This window comes from Ictidomys tridecemlineatus, chromosome 1 (genome assembly GCF_052094955.1).
Source record: "Ictidomys tridecemlineatus isolate mIctTri1 chromosome 1, mIctTri1.hap1, whole genome shotgun sequence".
In the NCBI taxonomy this organism is placed as follows: Eukaryota; Metazoa; Chordata; class Mammalia; order Rodentia; family Sciuridae; genus Ictidomys; species Ictidomys tridecemlineatus.
In genome coordinates, this window is record NC_135477.1 from 33,517,473 (window position 1) to 33,540,542 (window position 23,070).

A 23,070-nucleotide genomic window follows, 5' to 3' on the forward strand; every position below is an offset into this window, starting at 1 on the left:
TAAATTCCAGGCCAGCCCCAGCAACTTATAAAGTTGATTATAAAATAAAAGTTACAAAATGGGTTATAAAAATGCAATAATAAATAAAATACCTTACTGATGAGTTCAACAGTAGTTTAGAAATTATAGAGGAAGACTAAGTGAACTTGAAGAGAGGTCAATAGAATTGACTGAATTTGAACAAGAAAGATGTATGTTTATCTACTTATCTGAATAAAAGATATAAAGCTTTCTCTTCAGGGGCCATAATAAAAGAGCTAACATTATGTCATCAAAAGTCACAGAAGGAAGCTGGGTGTGTAATCTCACAAGCCTTAATGTAATCCCAGTGACCTGGGAGGCTGAGGCAGGAGGATAGAGAGTTCAAAGCCAGCCTCAGCAACAGCAAGGCACTAAGCAACTCAGTGAGACCCTATTTCTAACTAAAGTACAAAATAGGGCTAGAGATGTGGCTCAGTGGTCAAGTGCCCCTGAGTTCAATCTCCAGTACCAAAAAAAAAAAAAAAAGGTCACAGAAGGAGAGGACAGAGTGTACGGGTCTAGAAAATATTCAAAGAAATAATAGATGAAAATTTCCACATTTGGTGAAAGGCACAGCCAACAGATTACAGAAGCTGAACAAATCGAATAGGGCACACTGAAATAAATACATTAAATAGACATGTAATTATATTTCTAAAAATTAAAGATGAAGAAAAAATTTTTAGAAGCAGCTGCAGATAATCTGCCAATAGGGGAACAATTACTTTAATAATGAAAATCTGATCTTATGGAGGCCAGAAGGAAATGGAAGAACATATTTCAAATACTGAAAAAAAGAACTCAATCCTGAATATTACATACAATAAAAATATCTTTCAGGCTTTCCGCTCCGGGAGCCATTGGAGAGCAGCAGCCATGGCTCTGCGCTACTCCACGGCCGTAGGCCTCAACAAGGGCCACAAGGTGACCAAGAAAGTGAGCAAGCTGAGGCACAGCCGCCGCCACGGGCACACCAGGTTCGTGCGGGACATGATCCAGGAGGTGTGTGGCTTTGCCCCCTATCAGCATTGGGCCATGGAGCTGCTCAAGGTCTCCAAGGACAAAGGGGCCCTCAAGTTCATCAAGAAAAGAGTGGGAACACACATTCGGGCCAAGAGGAAGCGAGAGAAGCCGAGCAACGTCCTGGCCGCCATGAGAAAGGCAGCTGCCAAGAAGGACTGAGCCCCCTTTCCTCAATAAATCATCCCAGAAAACCAAAAAAAAAAAAAAAAAAAAAAAAAAAAAAAAAAAGTCTTTCAGGGATGAAGGTGAAATCAAGACATTCTCAGACAAAGGAAAACAGAATCTGTGGCTTGTAAACTTGTCCTATTCTAAAGGAAGCTTGAGATTTCCATAAGGAAAAATTAAAAGGGTAAAAATATGGGTAAGTAGAATATCCTTCTCATGAATTTAAAATATACATAGGAAAAAAAATTGAAACTTAACAAATCTTATGAACTTTTAAATACATATGTATACATACTTTAAAATAGATCATGGACTTAATGACTGTAAAATATTGAGATGGGAGTGGGTATAGCTCAATGGTAGAGCACTTGCCTATCATGTGTCAAGGGCTCTAGGTTTGATCTCTAATACCAAACATACATACACCAACCTAAATTTAATTTCAAGTAAAACATGAAATTCTAAAACTGCTAAAAGAAAACATAGGGGATACAGCTCAGTAGCAGGGCACTTGCCTATCATTGAGGTCCTGGGTTCAATATGGTAAGTATACAGGACTGACAAGCAATGAGGCTATAAAACCACAGAAAACCCTAATGCAGGTATAAGCATTAGGCTTTTTCTTAAAAAGCCAGACGTAAAGTATTTTAGGTTTATGGTGCAATGATTCTGATGACAACTATACTGCTGCAGTGCACAGGCAGTCAAAGACAACATGTAAACAAACAGGTAAATTATAAACAAATTGTTTATGATTACAGGAATCCAGCCCATCAGCCATTGTTTACCTAACCCTATTCCAGTTAGTAAGCATATTTTTTTAATCAGTGATGTAGATTAGAAATTTTGAAATTACTCAACATGTATTTTAAGACTGAAAAATAAGAAAATATATTGGGCTGGGGTTGTGGCTCAGTGGTAGAGTGCGTGTCTAACATGCGTGAGGCCATGGGTTCAATCTTCAGCACCACATAAAAATAAATAAATAAAGTAAACGTGTTATTTAAAAAAAAATAAGAAAATATATTAACTCTTAGCATAAGAGTTAATAATAATGGGACTTACTTAAACTAAAAAGTTTTTTCTCAGCAAGAGAAACAATAAGAGAGGTAAATAGGGAGCCTACATCATGGGAACAAATTTTGACTCCTCACACTTCAGATACAGCCCTAATATCCAGAATATACAAAGAACTCAAAAAATTAGACAATAAGATAACAAATAACCCAATCAACAAATGGGCCAAGGACCTGAACAAACACTTCTCAAGAGGAGGACATACAATCAATCAACAAGTACATGAAAAAATGCTCACCATCTCTAGCAGTCAGAGAAATGCAAATCCAAACCACCCAAAGATACCATCTCACTCCAGTAAGATTGGCAGCCATTATGAAGTCAAACAACAATAAGTGTTGGCGAGGATGTGGGGAAAAGGGTACTCTTGTACATTGCTGGTGGGACTGCAAATTGGTGCAGCCAATTTGGAAAGCAGTATGGAGATTCCTAGGAAAGCTGGGAATGGAACCACCATTTGACCCAGCTATTGCCCTTCTCGGACTATTCCCTGAAGACCTTAAAACAGTGTACTACAGGGACACTGCCACATCGATGTTCATAGCAGCACAATTCACAATAGCTAGACTGTGGAACCAACCCAGATGCCCTTCAATAGATGGATCATCAATGGATTAAAAAAAATGTGGCATTTATACACAATGGAGTACTACGCAGTACTAAAAAACGACAAAATCATGGAATTTGCAGGGAAATGGATGGCACTAGAGCAGATTAGGCTAAGTGAAGCTAGACAATCCCTAAAAAATAAATGCCAAATGTCTTCTTTGATATAATGAGAGCAACTAAGAACAGAGCAGGGAGGAAGAGCAGGAGGAAAAGATTAACATTAAACAGAGACATGAGGTGGGAGGGAAAGGGAGAGAAAAGGGAAATTGCATGGAAATGGAAGGAGACCCACATTGTTATACAAAATTACATATAAGAGGTTATGAGGGGAATGGGATAATAAATAAGGAGGAAAATGAATTACAGTAGATGGGGTAGAGAGAGAAGATGGGAGGGGAGGGGAGGGGGGATAGTAGAGGATAGGAAAGGTAGCAGAATACAACAGTTACTAATATGGCACTATGTAAAAATGTGGATGTGTAACCGATGTGATTCTGCAATCTGTATTTGGGGTAAAAATGGGAGTTCATAACCCACTTGAATCTAATGTATGAAATATGATATGTCAAGAGCTTTGTAATGTTTTGAACAACCAATAAAAAAAAAGAAAATATGTGAACAAGAGTCAAATTTTTCACTGCCTGAAAAAGAAGCACAAATATGGATAGAAAGCTATTTATGTGTTTATACACTTAAGTTATACCCACATACATACTAACTTGTTAACAAATGAGAAATTTACTTGAAAATATATAAGAACTATATGCACTATTTGAAACTTTTTTTCTAAAATAATTCAGAAGACTTATAGAAAGTTGAAAAGAATTTAAAAATAGCTTACTGCTCTGTATTTTCTTGGACATTCTTGAGTGGTTTCTGGATGTTTTTACACTTTTCCTCCAAAGTACAGAATCTCTCTGCCCAAAGATTGATTAACTGGCAAAGCTCCTATAAGAAGATGGGAGAAAGGGAAAAGACTTGTAATTATGACAGTTGAACACTTTTTTCTGCATATGACTGATGGATGACATGAAGTCTTCTTCTCTAGGTGAGAATAATATAAATTCTTGAGAAGCTCTTTAACTTCACTTCTCTCCCATAGAGGAAAGAAGTGAAAGTGATTCCAAAAGGGTAGTATTTATAGATATTTTTTAAAAAGTAAATAATTATAATTGCAAACTTTGCTGTTTTAATTGTTAGTAACAAATTACTTTTATTATACTTCAAAACACATATCACATTATGTTTGAGAACCATTGTGACAGGTACATAGTTACTTTCTAACTGATGATAATACCAGAAAGGGAAATTAATGATGATAACTTAATGGGTCAAGCAATCCAAAAATATTAATTACTGAAACTAAAAAAATTTATAGGATCTAGCTGAGTTTTATTAATAAAATATAATTAGATTCTTATATTTTTACTTATACATAATATCTTTAAAAACAAGTTCTTATAGGCACATAACATGCCACATTGCAAAATGAAGAAGCTACACTAAAGATTACAAGGAGGGCTGGGGATGTGGCTCAAGTGGTAGCGCGCTCGCCTGGCATGCGTGCAGCCTGGGTTCGATCCTCAGCACCACATACAAACAGAGATATTGTGTCCACCGAAAGCTGAAAAATAAACATTAAAAAAAAATTCTCTCTCTCTCTCTCTAAAAAAAAAAAAGATTACAAGGAAGAGTTGGAAACATATCCAGGACTTATATTTACTGTTCATTCCACTTAATATCTCTTAATATATACCTAACATTCTGATTGTGAAAAAGTCTGTTAGTAATTCTACTAGTCCAAAAGTAGAGGGTAATACAGTATTATCAGATTTATCTACAATATGTGTTCAAAGTTTACACAATTGTTTCATTAGTGTTCACTTTAAATTCTAGAAAACCTAAGGAATAGTTCACTTAGTAAATTTGCTTCTTTAAAGCCAGGGAAATCAAAGCATTCATGTAAGATATATTTTGGATCAAGTTTCCTATTTGGCTACCAATTTTAAGCATTACAAAACAGCTAATTTATTAAAAAATGATCGGCCTTAGAATATGACATATATTTTTTTGCAAGCTTAAAAGTAGCTTAAAGACAAATCGATGGAATTTACCAAATCTCAACAACAAATCTATATACATATATATAAAAGAAAGAGAAAGATCTATACAACTCTTCCCTCAGGAATTACATACAATAAAAGATCTATATATGTATAGGTATCTACAAAGTTGTAAATAGATTTAAGGCAGATACCCTACATAGAGGTATAAGAAATTACTGCAATTTCAAATTGCCAAGAAATGTATAAAAGAGGCACTCACAAATGAATGCCTTTTAGGCATATGTAATATGTAAAATGAAATATTGTTTGAGCTCCCAAGGTCTCAGTGTCATCATTAGAAAACTAGGCAAGTCATAGAATCTGTATCTGTATTGATGGGAGGAATAAACAGAATACACAAATGTTAAGTATAATTTTTACTAATTTCTGATGTTAATCCTCCCTGAAAAGTTTCATGCTTATCTATTTCAAAAACTAATATTCTATTTTAAAGTTGTTGTATTTCATAACTAAAAACCTTGATGTGTTTCCCCCTCTCGTTTTGATTGACATAGATATGAATTCCTCCCCACCTCCAAAGAAAAAGAACTCTTTTTTGCTCACTAAATCATGTCAACAGTTTTCAGTTTTATTGACCACAGTGCTGTCATTTCATGATAGGCTAATTTAATAAAACTTTAGATTTTCATTATTACTCAAATCTTTTTTTTTTTTTTAGAATTTTTAATATTTATTTTTTAGTTTTTGGTGGACATAACATCTTTATTTGTATGTGGTGCTAAGGATCGAACTCAGGCCGCAAGCATGCCAGGCAAGCGCGCTACCGCTTGAGCTACATCCCCAGCCCCATTTCTCAAATCTTAATCATAATAGAAGTTTTTTCCCATATATCTGGTAATAGAGATTATGGTTTGAAGGTTTGGCTTTAGTTTAAAGCTGCACATATTGAAAAATAGTTTACATGGAAGAGAAGTCATGAATTATATTTATAATCAATCATTAAAAATTAAAAATTGTATTAATTTACTAGAATTTAAATATCTGTCACCAATGAGACAGAAATAATAAAGAGAGCAGGTGCAGTGGCGCACGCCTATAATCCCAGCAGTTGGGGAGGCTGAGATAAGAGGATTGCAAACTCAAAGCCAGCCTCAGCAACTCAGCAAGGCCGTCAGTAACTTAGGAAGACCCTGTCTCAATATGAAAAATATAAAAGACTGGGGATGTGAGTCAGTGACTAACTGTCCCTGGGCTCAATTCCCAGTACAAAAAAGGAGAAAAAAAAAAGACATAATGAAGAGAAAGTAGGGCTTAGTTTATGAAAGATACTAACTACTACCCATGTCATATAAGAGAAAAGAACTTGCAACATCATGTTCAGTTTAACTGTTATAATCATCTTTCTCTAAAGATATTTTTTTCTTTTTTGCTAATCTTTCATCTTGGTGTAAAGAAAGGCTGTTGTGTCATAATGTGCTTCAGCATAGGGTTCTACATGTAGCAATTTCTCAAATGTTAACTGATGAAGAGAAGTATTTTCAAATATTTGACATTAATTATTGTTATAAGAAACAATGGCTATGGAACTTACAAGCTTCCTGCCTCAGCCTCCCCAGTCACAAGGATTACAGATGTGCTCCACTGCACCTGACTTTGCTTTGATTTTGGATTCTCTGTTTTGGTTACTAAAATATACTGCATTCCACTGGGACAGGTTTTCTAAATTGGTTTTACAACATTCAGATTGTGTAACAGATCATTAAACCATATCAAGCCATCACAATGGGGCTGGGGATGTGGCTCAAGCGGTAGCGCGCTAGCCTGGCGTGTGTGCGGCCCGGGTTCGATCCTCAGCACCACATACAAAGATGTTGTGTCCGCCGAAAACTAAAAAATAAATATTAAAATTCTCTCACTCTCTCTCTCACTCTCCTCTCTCTCTTTAAAAAAAAAAAAAAAAAAACAAAACCATCACAAAACTTTCGTTTTACATTCTCATGTCAGTTAAAGATGATACCTGTGAGGGCTGGGGCTGTAGCTCAGTGGTAGAATGCTTGATCTAGCACGTGTGCACTGGGTTCAATCCTCAGCACCACATATAAATAAATAAAAAATAAAGGTACATCAACAACTAAAAGATATGTTTTGAAAATATTTATTTTTTAGTTGTAGTTGGACACAATATCTTTATTTATTTATTTATTTTTATGTGGTGCTGAGGATAGAACCCAAGGCTCCATACATGCTAGATGAACACTCTACCGCTGAGCCAAAACTCCAGCCTCAACAACTAAAAAAATTTTAAAAAACAAAAAAGAAGAAGATACCTGTGAATGGGATTGTTTTATGGTATTCAGGTCTTCACTTAAGTTTTCACAAAGTGTCTGTGATTCAATCAAGGAGGAAACTGTATTTTCTTGTAGTTCATGTAGATTGTTACACAATGTACTGAGAAAGCCATCCATCTCTTTTTTCTGATCTTCTATCTTTGAAGGAAAAAAACACGTTAGTTTCTTTCTTAAATAGCACATAAATTTTGACATATAAAGAACATAAACAGGGGCTGGTGTTGTGGCCCAGTGGTAGAGCGCTCGCCTAGCACTTGCAAGGCACTGGGTTCGATCCTCAGCACCACATAAAAATAAATAAAGTAAATAAAGGTATTTTTAAAAATTAAAAAAAAAAGAACATAACATTTGTTACCTTATCAGCCACTGTCAATGAAGTCTTGAAACTATGCTTCAGTTGACTATTGATCTCCAATATATGCACCACAGCAGGTTTTAAAATTGTCTCCAGTGAACTTAGAATGCCAGTTGAAAATTCATTCTGGTTTTAAAAATAAGCAAACAGGTCTTTGTAAAAAGTATTTTACTTCCATAATCCTGGCTGGTTATATAATAATATCTTAAAATCTTCAGCAACTAAACATGAACATTAAAATTCTAAACTGACATTCTCTATTTTTTATAATCTACTAAGATATCTGATCTGTATATCTAAAATTAATATTCAGCATAAGTCACTTAGTCCTACATCTAGTAATTAAGAAAATGGTCAGTTGGTCCATAATATATTCTTTTTATTTTATTTTTTAGTTGTAGATGGATAGCAAACCTTTATTTTATTTACTTTTATGCAGTGATAATGGATAGAACCCAGTGCTTCACACATGCTACTAGGCAAGTACTCTACCACTGAGCCACAATTCCAGCCCACATAGTATATTCCTAACAGTCTAATGAAACAACAATTTCAACTAAGTTTAGGTTACCAGTCAGAAAGATTGAGTACAAATAGTTACCAAGAGTAGGCTTTGGGCTAGAGGTGTTTGACTCTGAAGGTCTGATGACTAAGAGGCTAATCTATCAGAAGAACTTGTGAAGTTCTTGTTCTTATCAAGTTATATGGAAAATTAACAATGTAGTGTAGACTAGAAAGTTCTATAAAAAGAGAAAAAAAGCTGGGCACTATGGAGCATGCCTATAATCCCAGCAGTTTGGGAGGTAGAGGTAGTAGAATCCCAATTTCAAAGCCAGTCTCAGAAACTTAGTGAGGCCCTAAGCAATTTAGCGAAACCCTGTCTCAAAATAAAAAATAAACAAAAAGGGCTGGGGTTGTGGCTCAGTGGTAGAGCGCTTGCCTAACATGCGTGAGGCACTGGGTTCGATTCTCAGCACCAAATACAAACAAATAAAATAAAGATCCATAAACAACTTTTTTAAAAAAATTTTTTTAAAAAGGGCTGGGAATGTGGCTAAGTGGTTAAGCACTCCTGAGTTCAACCCCTAATATCAAAAAATTAAAACATAAATTCTGATCTAAACTTCTTTTCACTAAGGAAGGGAAAACAAAAACAGAAATAAATTAGTAAGTACTTAAGCTTGAATAAATAAATAAATTAGTAAGTACTTAAACTTGAAAAACTAAATAAATAAATTAGTAAGTACTTAAAAGAATACTGGTTTTCTTTGGAAAACTAATTCCAACTAATTCTGTGGGAGCAATAGTCATCTCTTCTTTTGATTTAGGCAATGTTTTCACCTTGTTATCCAGGAAAACATCCATAAATAAAGACTACCATTTAGTGAATAAATCAATTTCTGAAACATTAGTAATGACAAAATATGTTTAACTTTGTCAATTTCAATGAGGGTCAGCTAACATTTATAATATTTATTTGGAAAATACTGAATAAATATTGTTAACCTCAAAAAGGGAGGCAGAGAGCCTGCATAGGAAAAAAACAGAATATGATCAAGAACTTCCTAGCAATCCATATAATTATAGTATAAAAAATATAAATCAGGTATGAAAGAGGTAATATTAAGTATAATTACATGAGTGATTTCTATAGAGTCATGGGGAAAAGCTTTAGAATCAAAGGTTTGGGATTGGGGTTCAGCAGTAGAGCACTCACCTAGCATGTGCGAGGTTTGATCCTCAGCACCACATAGAAAAAAAATAAATAAAGATATTGTGCCCAATCACAACTAAAAAATAAATATTAAAAAAAGAAAGAAAGAAAGAAAAAAAGACTTGGTCACACAGATCTAAACCTGGAAACTGTTATATGTACTCCTAGAATTCGTTTTTGTTTTTTTGTTTTTTTTTTTGGGCAATGGGGATTGAACCCAGGACCACTTAACCACATAAGCCACATCTCCAGCCCTTTTTTATATTTTATTTAGAGACAAGGTCTCAGTGGAGTTACTTAGGCCCTCACTAAATTGCTGAGGCTGACTTTGAACTCACCATCCTCCTGCCTCTGCCTCCCAAGCCATTGGGATTCTAGGCGTGCACCAGCATGCCTGGTTGTGCTCCTAGAATCCTATTTACTATTTTTCTTAAATTACTATTACATATGACTATTACTATCACACATTACTATTATTATCATACACTATATAGTTTAAAAATTATCCAATATCCCCTTTCTGGTTGAAAGTTAGTTTAACAAGATTATGCCAAAGACCCTTGAAATGAGGAGGGCGTGCCAACTAACTAAATGAGTCTCTTTGATTCATTTTGGAGTTAAAGCTACCCTTTACTTATTAGAAAGCTTATTGATAACTCCTATTCTTAACCATACCAGATACAAGTGAAAAAAGTGTCAGAACTTAATTACATACATTTGGAAAACATTCTTTTGGGGAGGTGGGGGGGAATATAGTGGAAGCTGGCATGGTGGCATATGCCTATATAATTCCAGTGAATCAGGAGTCTGAGACAGAAGGATTTCAAGTTCGAGGCCAACCTCAGCAATTTAGCAAGGCCCTAAACAACCTAGTGAGACCTTGTCTCAGAATTTTTTTAAAAAGTGTGGGTTGGGGGGCGGGTGGCAATGTAGCTCAGTGATAAAGCATCCCTGAGTTCAATCCCTAGTACCAAGAAAAAAACAAAACAATGGAGAGACTTGTCTCTAAAACTGTAAATATACTCTTTCAAAGAGATGTATATCATTGTGTCTAGCAAAGCTTAAGATAAAAGAAGAGTAGTTAACATTGTTTTTTGATGACTTATCAAATAAAGCCCTTCAAAAATAATTAAAGATATTTACTAACAATAAATTTCTGCAGTACAGTTTTAGTTTCTGCTGCTAATGATTGTTCTTCTAATATCATATTAGAAATTTGAGAAATATGTGTCGACACATTTTCTGGAACAGATGTGAGAGATCCAAGTGCTACTGTAGTAATAGTGTCTAATGCAGAGACACTAGAAGACATCAGATTTCCTATAACAATGACAAAAAAAAAAAAAGGAAAGAAATATGTAAATTTTGACATAAATAAACATATTTAAATACAGATAGACCCACTTCAAAAAGGTAGCCAAAATTATATCCTTGTTGTAGAATTTGTAATAATACAAAAGCTTAAAAGAAATGGCTCCCTACTGAAGGAAGAAAAGATTTTAAATACATCTTATATATGTCCTATAGTGTTCTATAAGCCCTTGACATATTTACAAGTATATCAAACTTAACTATAACAGTAAACCAAAAATTAGAATATACTAAAATTAATCTCTAAAATGTAGAAGAGAAATGAACTAGAAATCAATACAAAAATTTATAGTGATTGGCTGAATGTGACTATAATCTAGATGATTTAAAAATTTTTACATTTCTGGACCTTCTAAATTTTCTGAGTATATTTTAAAAAAAAGTAAACTAATACTTTTAGGCATGTTCTTTCTAAAAGGAGAGAGCAATGGAACAGTTAAAAATAATGACACACATATATATTCTGAGAGTAAAGCAAACTTTTAAGATATATATTCCCAAAAGAGGAAAAAAAATAAGAGTTGCAAAATGTTTGTGTGGAGGAAATTTCTATAATAAGAGCTCAATAAATTTAAGAGTACTAAATCCCCAGGGTCAGGAAAAAAGGGAACTTCTAAATTTATATGATTATTTAACAAACATATATAGAAAACAGGAGGAATTTACCCTTAAGGTTTGTTTTGTTTAGCTCAAAAAAGCATTAATCTTGGGGCTAGGGTTGTAGCTCTATGGTAGAGCACTTGCCTTGCATGTGTGAGGCACTGGGTTTGTTCCTCAGCACCACATAAAAATAAATAAAAGTATTGTGTCTATGTACAACAACAACAACAACAAAAAAAACAATTAAAAAAAAAAAGCATTAATCTCCACTCTAAATAAATAGTGTGTGCCTTGGGGAGAGTACTAGAGATACTGTCATCTGATTATTTTCCTATATTAAATTATTAGTTTTGAAATTCGCCTCACATGGAACACATAAAGTCTAGAATAATTAGAAATACTGAAACTTACCAAACAAAGTCTTGTGAACTTCTAGCATGGCCTTTTGTTTTGAGCTGCCATCCTTAATTAATTCCTCCATATCATTAAATAGACTATTCAGGTTTTTGCCAAAAATATCCTGAGCTTCTGCATTATGTTGGTCAATTGCCTTCTTACGATCCAGTTTGGAATGGAGACCAGATACATCTGTTGTTGTTTCTTTAACTGTGTTGAGCAACTATATAAAATTTAAAAAAAAATAATAAATATTGAATAACAACAAATCTGACCATTATGTACCAATAAAAAAACATGGAAAAATGTTAAGATAAAAGCAATCTAATGAAAATATGTATGCTACATAAGAATTTCTCTATGAGAACTGGTAAATTTTAGACATCAAAAGAAATGCTTATATGGTAATTTATCCAAATCTCTAGTAATGTTTATTTCTCCTCAGCCATCTATACAAGGAAATTGACTTTGCAAATTTATTGCAGTAATCATATCCCCTCACATTTTTTTCTATTATGTTTTACTATCTCCTCAAAGTACACCTAATTAAAAAATGCAATACTTTCATCATCTTCCATCATTAGAAGACAGCAAAATCTTAATGACTATTTAGTTTGTCTTCACCACAAAGCAAAATATAAGTGTCCACAAAATATAAAGTCATGCTCCATTTTAACTTTTGACTTGAGTCAGCATCTAATGTGAGAAAAATATAGATAAAATAGTACAACAATATTCTTTAAATTGACACAAATGTCATTTATGTTGAATAAACAGAATCTCATAGTTAATATGTAAGCATAGAAAGTTACTTCTACCCATTCTCTAATTTCTTTAATACAAGTACAAATCAAAACAAAGGACAAACCTTGCTGGCAGTATCATGAAGTTTCTCTTCAGTACTTTCCAAAGCTGATGAGATATATTCTTCTTTAACAAGTTGTAATTTAGTTTCTTGCAAATGTTTTTGAGTGGTTTCAAGTTCCTGTGTCTTATTTTGCAGGTCAGATTTACATTGGTCAAGTTCATTTTTATTATCCATAAATAACTCTGTAACCTAAATATAATACATTAAACATTTAAAAATTTTAAAAATCCTGGGGCTAGCTAGGCATTGTGGTATGCACCTGTAATCCCAGCAATTTGGAAGGTTGAGACAGGAGGATCACAAGTTCAAGACCAGTCTCAGCTGGATGAGGTGGCTCGTGCCTGTAATCCCATTGGCTCAGGAGGCTAAGATAGGAGAATCCCAAATTCAAAGCCAGTCTCAGCAACAACGAGGCACTAAGCAACTCAGTGAGACCCTGTCTCTAAATAAAATACAAAACAAAGCTGGGGATGTGGCTCAGTGGTCAAGTGCCCCTGAGTTCAACCCTGTACCAAAAAAAAAGACCAATCTCAGCAACTTAGCAAGGCCATAACTCAGTGAGACTCTGTGTCAAAAATAACAAGTCCTGGGGACATAGATCCAGTAGTAAAGCATCCCTGGATTCAATCACCAAAAACAAAATGAGGCTGGTGAGAGAGCTCAGTCGTAGAGTTACTTGCTTTACATGTGAGGCCCTGGGTTTGATCCCTAGCACCACAGCACAACCAAAAAAAAAAAAAAAAAAAAGCAAAGCTGAACTCATTGGTTAGTTACCTGGTTAGTTCAGGAGAATAAAACAAATTATTCCTAGGTAAAAGTTATAACAAATTACCAGGCAGGTTAGCACATTTTATATGGCATCTGGTTTCTTCCTGTAAGTTTACTCAAAACTTTAGAAATTATATAACAGATCTATGCAGTGGTGTTAATTCTTCAGTTTTCTTCCAACACTGTCAGTGGATCTGTGTTATAAAGGTGTTAATGTGAGGACATATGGCAGAGTCAGGTCTCCCCCCTAATCTAATACTTTTATTTAACACCCAATCTCTCCCAATCTCTGTATTCCTTTATCTGATAAACATGTTAACAAAAACTCCTCAGCATTAACTTTACAACTTTAACAACTCTAAAAGTTCAGTTACTCATCTGCTGCATAATGATGTTTCAGTCAACAACAGACTGTGTGACAGTCCTATAAGATTATAACAAGCCAGGGACTAGCAGTATAGCTGAGTAGTAGAATGTTTGCCTAACAGGCATAAGACCCTAGATTCAATCCCCAGTACTGATGAGAGAGAAAAGATTATAATGGAACTGAAAATTTTCTATCACCTAGTGAAGCCAGAGCTGTCATAATGTTATTACTCATGTGTTTGTGATGATGCTAGTATAAACAAACTCACTGTGCTGCCAGTCATATTAAAAAACAACACAATCGTGTATAAACCATAATAAATGATAATAAATGACTATGTTTCTGGTTTATGTATTTACTGTACTATATACTCTATCTAGAGTGTACTCCTAGTTAATAATAAAACAGCCATAGGTAGGTGCTTAGGCACCTCACTTTAGAAGGTCAAGGCATTATAATCAAAGGAGATGACAGCTCACTGTGTGTTTATTGCCCCTTTACTTGGTTCCTTTCCAGGGAACCAAGATGTGAAGGTAGAAGAAAATGATATTCATGATTCTCACCCTTTATAGGCCTAGGCTAATGTGTATGTTTGTCCTAACTTTTAACAAAAAAAATTTGAAAAGTAAAAGAATAAATATATAAATAAAAATTGGCTGTACTGTATATTCTAGATGTATAGGCTTGTATATGATATTTGTGCAACAAAGAAATCACCTAATCTAACAATGCATTTCTCAGAAAATATCCCAGTCATTAAACAACACCTGGCTAAATTTTTGTAGCTTTTTCATTAACATTAATAATAGTAAAATTATGATATAATTTACTTTCAGCATAAGAGCCAGAAAAAAAAAATCCTTAAAAGAGAAAAATGGGGGGCTGGGGAGGTGGCTCAAGCGGTAGTGTGCTTGCTTGGCATGCGCAGGTGCTGGGTTCAATCCTCAACACCACATAAAAATAAAAAAGATATTGTGTCCACCTAAAAAAAAAAAACAACCTAAAAATTAAAAAAAAGAAAAGAAAAATGGGTCCTTCCCATTCTAAAGTTTTATTTTAATATTTGCTTTTCAAGTAACATTTAAAGTTTCGAATGCTTACCCTATTTAGTTCCTCCTCAACAGCACCAATTTTTTCAATCAATTCTACAATTTGTTCTTCTTGAATAGTTAATTTTCCATTCATGGCTCTAAAATAAAGTTTAATGAGTTTAACAGTTAATATTTTTTTCCAATCCTACGAAATATTAGAATATAACATAATGATGACAGTTACACAAACTCATCTCCACCACTTAGCACCATTATGAAATAACACCTAAGTTTTGATAGGCAATAAACATAAATTGCAAAAAACAAATGTTTTCTCAGTCTTTGTTTTATAAATGAAACATTTTTCTTTTGACTCCAATTCTGAAACTGAAACCAACATATAAAGGTAAAGCATGTGTGTGTGTACATCAAATTTGAGAAGCCAGAAAGCTAAAAGAGGGCTGTAATTCACTTACAATAGAGACAGGAGGGATACAACCTAAGAGTCTATAATTAGGGATATGGAATATAAAGATGCCTTCCCAGAATGCTGAAAAGACTTGATACTTGAAGACATCTGATATCACGAGAGGAAGAGATAAGGGAGAACTAAAGCAGCAGGCATGATAATATCATCTCCTAGCCCCTGTATGTTATGCCCACCCCAAGAAACAAATATCATCATCACACCAGCACATAAACCCTCATGAGATAAAAGGATTATACAATAGGGCAGCATTTTTCAGCCTCAACACTACTGACATTTTGTGCCAATAATTCTTTGGTATGGAAATATCCTATGCATTTTAGGATGTTGAGTAGCATCCACTGGTTGCCAGTAGTGCTCCGCAACCCTACCAGTGATAACCATCAGAAATATACTAGCCAGGCATGATGATGCATGCCTGTAATCCCAGCACTCAGGAGGCTTAAATAGAAGAAACCCGAGTTCCAGGCCAGTAATTTAGTGAGGCTGTAAGCAACTTAGTGAGACTCTATCTCAAAAAAATAAAATAAAATAAAATTAGAAAAAAAGAAAGAAAAGAGAAAGAGGTCTGTGGATGTAGATCAGTGGTAAAGGCCCCTGGGTTCAATTCCTAGTACCAAAAAAAAAAAAAAAGATATTATTGAATATCCTCTAGAGGGCATCATCCCCCCTTCCTTGAGAGCCATTGGTCTACCTCACTACCTGAACTTCCAGTGTCACTTTCATTAAACCCAAATGGGAGTGAAAATAAGGCTTAGGGTCTGGAGACTGGCATTTAAATGAAAATTCACATACTAAATAATGGGCTAATTTTATAAGTGATGTTACTTAGCCAGTTTTGGACAGAAGAAAAGGACAGACAGTTTCTCATCTGCACTGGGCATAATGAGAAATCACAGAACAACTATGTGGCTGACCATTGTTCATGATGAAAAGCCAGCCCTATGAGAAAGCCACCAATCAGGAAAGCAATGTGAGGAGACAGAAACTGGACCCTACAGCCCAGATCAAATAAGTTCACTGGGTTTTTCATACTTATGAGCCAATTAAATCCCCTTGTTATTTTTAAGACAGTTTAAGTTGGAGTTTCTACCAGGCAAGGGAATTCTGATATCAAACTTAAATATAAACAATTTTTACTGAATAAAAATCAAAGTATAAAAAACATAAAAGTGGTAGATATAGGGACTTCTGTAAAATGAAGCAATTAAAAAACATAATATAACACTAAAAAAGAAAAGAAAAAAATGAAATGTTTACTATGATGAAATATATATGAACACTACAGAGAAACAGAAAAAAAATAATAAAATATAAAGTTTTAAGAAGTTAAGTACAGACAATAGAGTTTTATTTAGCCATAAAGAAGAATAAAATTTTCAGGAAAATGGATGGATCTTGAGAATATTTTGTCAAGCTAAATAAGAAAGTCAAAAGTCAAGGGTCATGGGGCTGGGGTTGTGGCAAAGCACTTGCCTCACACATGTGAGGCACTAGGTTCAATCCTCAGAACCACATAAAAATAAATAAACAAAATAAAGGTATTTAAAAAAAACTCAAGGATCATATGTTTTCTCTCATATGAGAAAGACAGAGAAGAAAAAAAGAAAAAGAACAGGGATGGGCCAGGGATCTCATGAAAACAGAAGGGATACCAGTAAAGTAGAAGACCAGGGCAAGGGAGGAGGAAAGGGAAAAGAAAAGGTACTGTGGAATGAAGCTGACAAACATTACCTTGTTCTGTTGTGTACATTTATGAATATGTAACAATAAATCCCAGTACTGTGTATAATTATAATGCATCACTAAAGAAAAAGGAAATTCCCTCTTTCCTCTCCCACAAAAAAAACAACAAAAGAAAGAATTAAGTGCAAGGGCTGGGGATGTAGCTCAGTGGTAGAGTGCATGCCTACCACAGGAAACCCTGAGTTTGATTCCCAGGAATCTCTTGACCTGATTTCATTTTTCCCATCGAGTATCACAGATGTATAAAATTGCATAGAACTATATACACTCATCCTACCAATGTCAATTTCCTGGTTTTGCTATTAAGCCATAGGAAGGTAAGAGGTAATAATTGGGGAAAACTGGAAGCATAATACATTGGGACCTCCCTGTACTCTTCTTGCACTTTCATGTAAATCAATAATTACTTAAAATAAAAAGTTAGCTTGGCGCAATAAAAAATCAGCTTGCACACCGATAATCCCAGCTACTTGGGAGGTTGAGGTAGGAGGATCACAAGTTCAAGGACAAAATTAAAAATAAAAAAGGCTGAGGATTATAGTTCAGTGGTTAGAGTGTCTCTGGGTTCAACCCCAATTACTACAAAAAGAAAATAAATAAGTAAATAAAAAGTCAGATAAAAGATTTTCTAAAAACTCTTTGATAACTACCTTTAAATGTTAAAAACAAAAGAAGCATTTATAAACATTAGATATACTTTTCTTATTGCTATATTGATAAATTTTATTTCAAACAGCCTGTTATCAGCAAATGCTAATTCTTGGAAATTAACTCCATAGCAAGGGATTTACCTAAAATTTTCTTCAGAAATGTATACTCCATTTTTCTCACGAGCTGCAGCAAGATCTCGTTTCAGACGCTCTATCTCTTCTGTATATTCCTGCAAAAGAGGAAGGTTGTAGGTGTTAATTTAGTATTTTTTTTTCCCATTCAGTTTGCGGAACACATACAACAAATAAAATATGGTTCAATTTTTATGTTTGTCTTTTTTAAAAATCACCACTATATTTTTAATCAATATTAATTGGTTTAGAAACAGTCTTTCAATGGTCTTTAAAGTTACTTTTAATGTACTCATTATATACTTCCATTTAAACTGTCCACCCAATTTCAAGAATCATTATATAGCTCCAACAATTAAAGCTGGGTAATACTGGTAGAAGGACAGATGAATAAATCAAACCTCAAATATATGCAAACCTTTGTATGCAAAAATTAGTATTTAGAATATATTACAAACTCTCAAACCACAACAATAAAAAATAAATAATCCAATTAGAAAATTGGCCTAAAGATATGAACAGACATTTCACCAAGCAAGATATACAAATATCAGATAAGCAGATGAAAAGATGTTCAACATTGTTGGCCATTAGAGAAATATAAGTTAAACCATAGTGAGATATCTAACATGATCACACATATCAAAATAGCTAAAACAAAAAATAATTATAACATCAAATGCTGGTGAGGATGTGGAGAAATTATATGACACATGTTGCTCATGGAAATGTAAAATGGTACAGCACCTAAAATACGGTTTGGGAGGGCTGGAGTTGTGGCTCAGTGGTAGAGCGATTGCCAGGCATGTGTGAGGCCCTGGGTTCAACCCTCAGCACCACATATAAATAAATAAAAGATCCACTGACAACTAAAAAATATTAAAAAAAAAAAAGTGTGGCAGTTCCTTAACCCACTTTGTCCCATCATTCCAGATATGGAACATCTATAAATCTGAAATAGAATATACAATATATAATAAGAAGAATATAATTATAATATTTATAATAATATTAATAATCTTATATATAAGCTCTAGACTATGATTTCCAACCATTTTAATGTACCTATGTCAGTTTCTCTGAAATATTGGCAGAATTGAAAATTTGGGGACTTACTGGGTTGAAAAAATGAAACATTCAAGTTGTCATTCAACCCAGCAAACATATTCAAATAATAACCCCAAAGAAATAAAAATTTGTTTATACAAATCACTATAAATGGATGCTAATAGTTTTATTTGTAATAGCAAAAATTAAAGTCATGTTTCAATTACACAAACTATATCAAGTACACAAGTAACATGGAATATAACAATACTAAAAAGGCTTACTGATACAACAACGTGGTAAATCCCCAATATTTATTTAAAGTAAAAAAATAAATTAAATAACAAAAATTTATATATTGTACAATTCCATTTGATAACTTTTAAAATGACAAAATTTTATAAATAGAGGCAAGATTAGTGGGTAACAGCAATTAGGGATGGGAGGTAAGGGGTAAAAAAGAGGTAGTCATATGAGGAATCCTTGTGGTGATAAGCTGTTAATATCTTGACTGGATGCTAAACCCAAAGGACCTACACACAGACACTCATACAACTATAAGGAAAAATGAGAAATAAAATCAGTGGATCATTATTGATGTCAACATCCCTGTGGTAAAATACCCTAGTTTGACAAAATGCCCAAAGAATCTATTATTTCTTACAAAGGCATGTGAACCTCCAAAGACCTCATTAAAACTTTGATATTAAAAAAGAAAAACACAGGGCTGGGGCTGGGGCTGGGGCCAGTGGTAGTGCACTCAAGATGCTAACAGGTCATCACCACAAAGATCCCTCATATAACTACTACCTTTTTACCCCTTACCATCCATCCCTAGCATGTATGAGGCACTGGGTTTGATTCTCAGTACACATATAAATAAATAAAGGTCTAACAACAACCAAAAATATATTTAAAAAAAAAAAACAACATGAAAAAAACATGAGAAGCCAAGAAGGAAAGGAAATATTTGCAAGTCATGTCTGGAATATATGAATACTTTATAAAGTACCTGAACAGATATTTCAATGAAAAATATACAAATGATATTATAAGTATGTGAAAAGATGCTCACCGTTAGTTATTAGGGAAATACTAATTATAACCATATGAGGTATCAGTTTACATTAACTTTAATTTTAGGGCTGAGGTTGTGGCTCAGTGGTAGAGCACTTGCCTGACACACGTGAGGCCCTGGGTTCGATCCTCAGCACCACATAAAAATAAACAAATTAAATAAAGGTATTATGTCCATCTACAACTTAAAAAACAAAAAAAGAAAAATGTTTAAAATTTTAGAGTAGCTAAAATTAAAAAGTTACAATAACAAGTATTAAAGAAGATATTGAAGAAACTGCAGCCATCATACATTGCTAGTAGAAAGTCAAGCGGTAAAATCTCCTTGAAAAGGTATCTTATAAAGAATTAAGCATTCGGGCTGAGGCTGTAGTTCAGTGGTAGAATGCTTGCCTAGCAGGTGTGAGACACCAGGTTCGATCCTCAGTACGACATAAAAATAAAGAAATAAATGAAATTAAAATGTTGTGTCCATCTACAACTAAAAAATAAATAAGAGTGTGGTTGTAAAGGCCTGTAATCCCAGAGGCTCAGGAGGCTGAGGCAGGAGGATAGTAAGTTAAAAGGCAACCTTCGCAATTTAACAACGCTCCAACAGCTTGGCAAGACTTTGTCTCAAAACAAAAAACAAAAAGGGATAAGAATGAGGCTCACTGGTTAAGTGCCCCTGGGTTCAATCCCTGGTACCAAATAAGAATAAAGTATAGTGTCAAGGTAAGGTCAGCACCACAAGAAAAAGAAAAAAACAAAAGAAAAAAAGAAAGTTAAGGATAAACTCCTTATGTAATGCAGAAATTAAATCCCTAGGTGTCTAGCCAAGAGAAAGTAAAACATCAACACAAAGGCATGTATGAGAATGGGAATGTTCATAGTGGCATTTCTGGAAATGATTCAAATGTTCACTGATTGGTGAGTGTATAAAAAAAGATACAGTGTTATCCACACAAAGGGATATTATTCAGCAATAAAAAGAATAAACCACTAATACATATTACAACATAAAGGGAACCTCAAATGTTAAGCCAAGAAACATTAGATACAAATATTATATAATTCTATTTATAGGAAATATACAGAAAAGGCAAATCTATCAACAGAAATTCTATCAGTATCCACTCAATTGCAAAGGGCAAAGGCGGACTAGAAAAATAAAAATTTCTAAAACTAAATTGTGGCAATGTTATACAATCCATAAATGCATTAAAAATAGATGAATGTTAAAGTATATAAATTATACCTCAAAGATGCAAATAAATAAACAGAACTGTAACTGTAAATAAATGCAAACTGTTAAGAGTGCAAACTCAGGAATAATACTGGTAAATTCAACATATCAGCATTAGAAAAAAATACTAACATATCATTTAAGCATTCAGTTTAAATCACTAAATAAAATGTCAACCCCAAGAGGCTGGGAGTATAGCTTAGTAGGAAGCCTTAGGGCCTAGCATGCCAGGGCTCAATCCATAGCACCACAAAAAAAATGATAATAACTCAAAGGGGGGAAAAATCTTAAGCAGGACTTAGATTCTGGGGAGGCCATAGTGAGCCCCTGTCTCAACAACAACAAGGATGTCTATCACAGGCAGTTTAACAAATCTTGTTTAACAATCATCTGTTTCAGTTCCTTGTTTTCACACTTCTCAAACAAAATCATATTATACCATAAAAACTCACAATACCTTAATAAGAGCTTTTTTGGTGAGTTTCTGATTAACTTCAGGCTTATTCAATATGTTTTTTGCTCGATGAGCATATTCCAGTGTACTCAGAGTTTCCTGTCATAAAAAGGAAAGGTCAATTAGGGAAGACATCGTGAAGATAATGTACTTTTTGTCACTGAGGATGTACTATGTAATTTACAAGTAATAATTCATGGTTATATCTAATCTATAAATCTTAAAATAGACTATTATGCCAAACCTTTTTATCCTTCCTTTAACACTTTCTTCTTTATTCTTCTATTCAATTTTACTTTGTGTTTTCTTCCTTCTCTGTAATTTTCAGGGTCTTTACCCATATAATTTGACCATTCAGAACAGTCTTAAACTCAATGAGCTTCACTAACTGATGAATAACAAAATGTCATATATCCATATCCATGTGATAACATATTATTCACCCATGAAAAGGAATGAAGTATTGATACACATTACAATGTAGATGAACCTTAAAAACATTATGCTAAATGAAAAAAAAATTCACATGTTGTATGATTCCATTTATATAAAATGTCCAAAAAGGCAAATCTATAAATACAAAAAATAGTAATCTAGAGCTGGAAATGGAGTGGATGAAAAATGCTTATTAATGAGCAAAACTCTGGGGATGATAAAAAAAGTTAAGTGATGGCATAAGCTTATAATCTCATCAACTCAGGAGGCTGAGGCAGGAGGATCACAAATTCAAAGCCAGCCTCAGCAACTTAGCGAGGCCCTATGCAACTGAGTGAGACCCCACCTCAAAGTAAAACATAAAAAGGGCTGAGTAACTGTGCATTATGGCCCATGCTTACAATCCCAGTGGCTTCGGAGGCTGAGGCTGAAGACCTCAAGTTCAAAATTAGTCTCAGCAATGGCAATGTACTAAGCAACTCAGTGAGACCTTGTCTCTAAATAAAATACAAAATAGGGCTGGGGATGTGACACAGTGGTTGAATGCCCCTGAGTTCAATCCCTGGTAACTGTCCTCCCATCCCCGGAAAAAAAAAAAAATTTTTTTTTTTGATGATTGCACAACTCTGAATATACTAAAGTCACTGAATTAATATAATTTTCATGGGTGAATTTTATGGATGTAAATTATATTTCAGTAAAAATATTTTTTAAATGAAAGGGGAATTGGAGCCTTTAGAAAAACTTTTCTAATATCATTTAAAGCAGAGGATAACAAGAAAATAAGAGCAGAATTTACCATCTTTGTTGCTTTGCTGGGGTTCTCAAACATTCAACTTGGTTCAACAGTAGAATTCACTTGATCCTAAGTTCTCAATGAAATTACAACACCCACTGCTATTGACCCAAAGCAATTTTCTTGGAAGACTGTGGAAAAGCCATTTACAAAATTGGCTTTCTAAGATTAAAAACTGTATATTTTCAGTGTTGTCCTCCAGAACATATTCATATGCAATGTACAGATTCTTTTATCACAGT

The 23,070-nt window shown here is 34.0% G+C and overlaps 2 protein-coding genes across 2 annotated transcripts in view; one reads left to right on the top strand and one right to left on the bottom strand.

Moving 5' to 3' along the window:
• Kif11 (kinesin family member 11) overlaps positions 1–23,070 on the bottom strand; it is a 51,355-nt gene that overhangs the window by 12,074 nt on the left and 16,211 nt on the right. Inside the window, exons 9-17 of the mRNA XM_005333730.5 lie at positions 21,601–21,696; positions 17,804–17,892; positions 14,850–14,937; positions 12,614–12,802; positions 11,761–11,968; positions 10,526–10,698; positions 7,665–7,790; positions 7,289–7,447; positions 3,737–3,843 (exon numbers count right to left, since the gene is read on the bottom strand). Of these exons, the coding sequence (XP_005333787.1) occupies positions 3,737–3,843; positions 7,289–7,447; positions 7,665–7,790; positions 10,526–10,698; positions 11,761–11,968; positions 12,614–12,802; positions 14,850–14,937; positions 17,804–17,892; positions 21,601–21,696 (1,235 nt within the window). The remainder of the gene's footprint in view (positions 1–3,736; positions 3,844–7,288; positions 7,448–7,664; positions 7,791–10,525; positions 10,699–11,760; positions 11,969–12,613; positions 12,803–14,849; positions 14,938–17,803; positions 17,893–21,600; positions 21,697–23,070) is intronic.
• LOC101978706 (large ribosomal subunit protein eL36) lies at positions 837–1,279 on the top strand. Its single transcript, XM_040272867.2, has one exon. It carries the CDS (start codon positions 898–900, stop codon positions 1,201–1,203), a length of 306 nt encoding a protein of 101 aa, XP_040128801.1. The 5' UTR covers positions 837–897; the 3' UTR covers positions 1,204–1,279.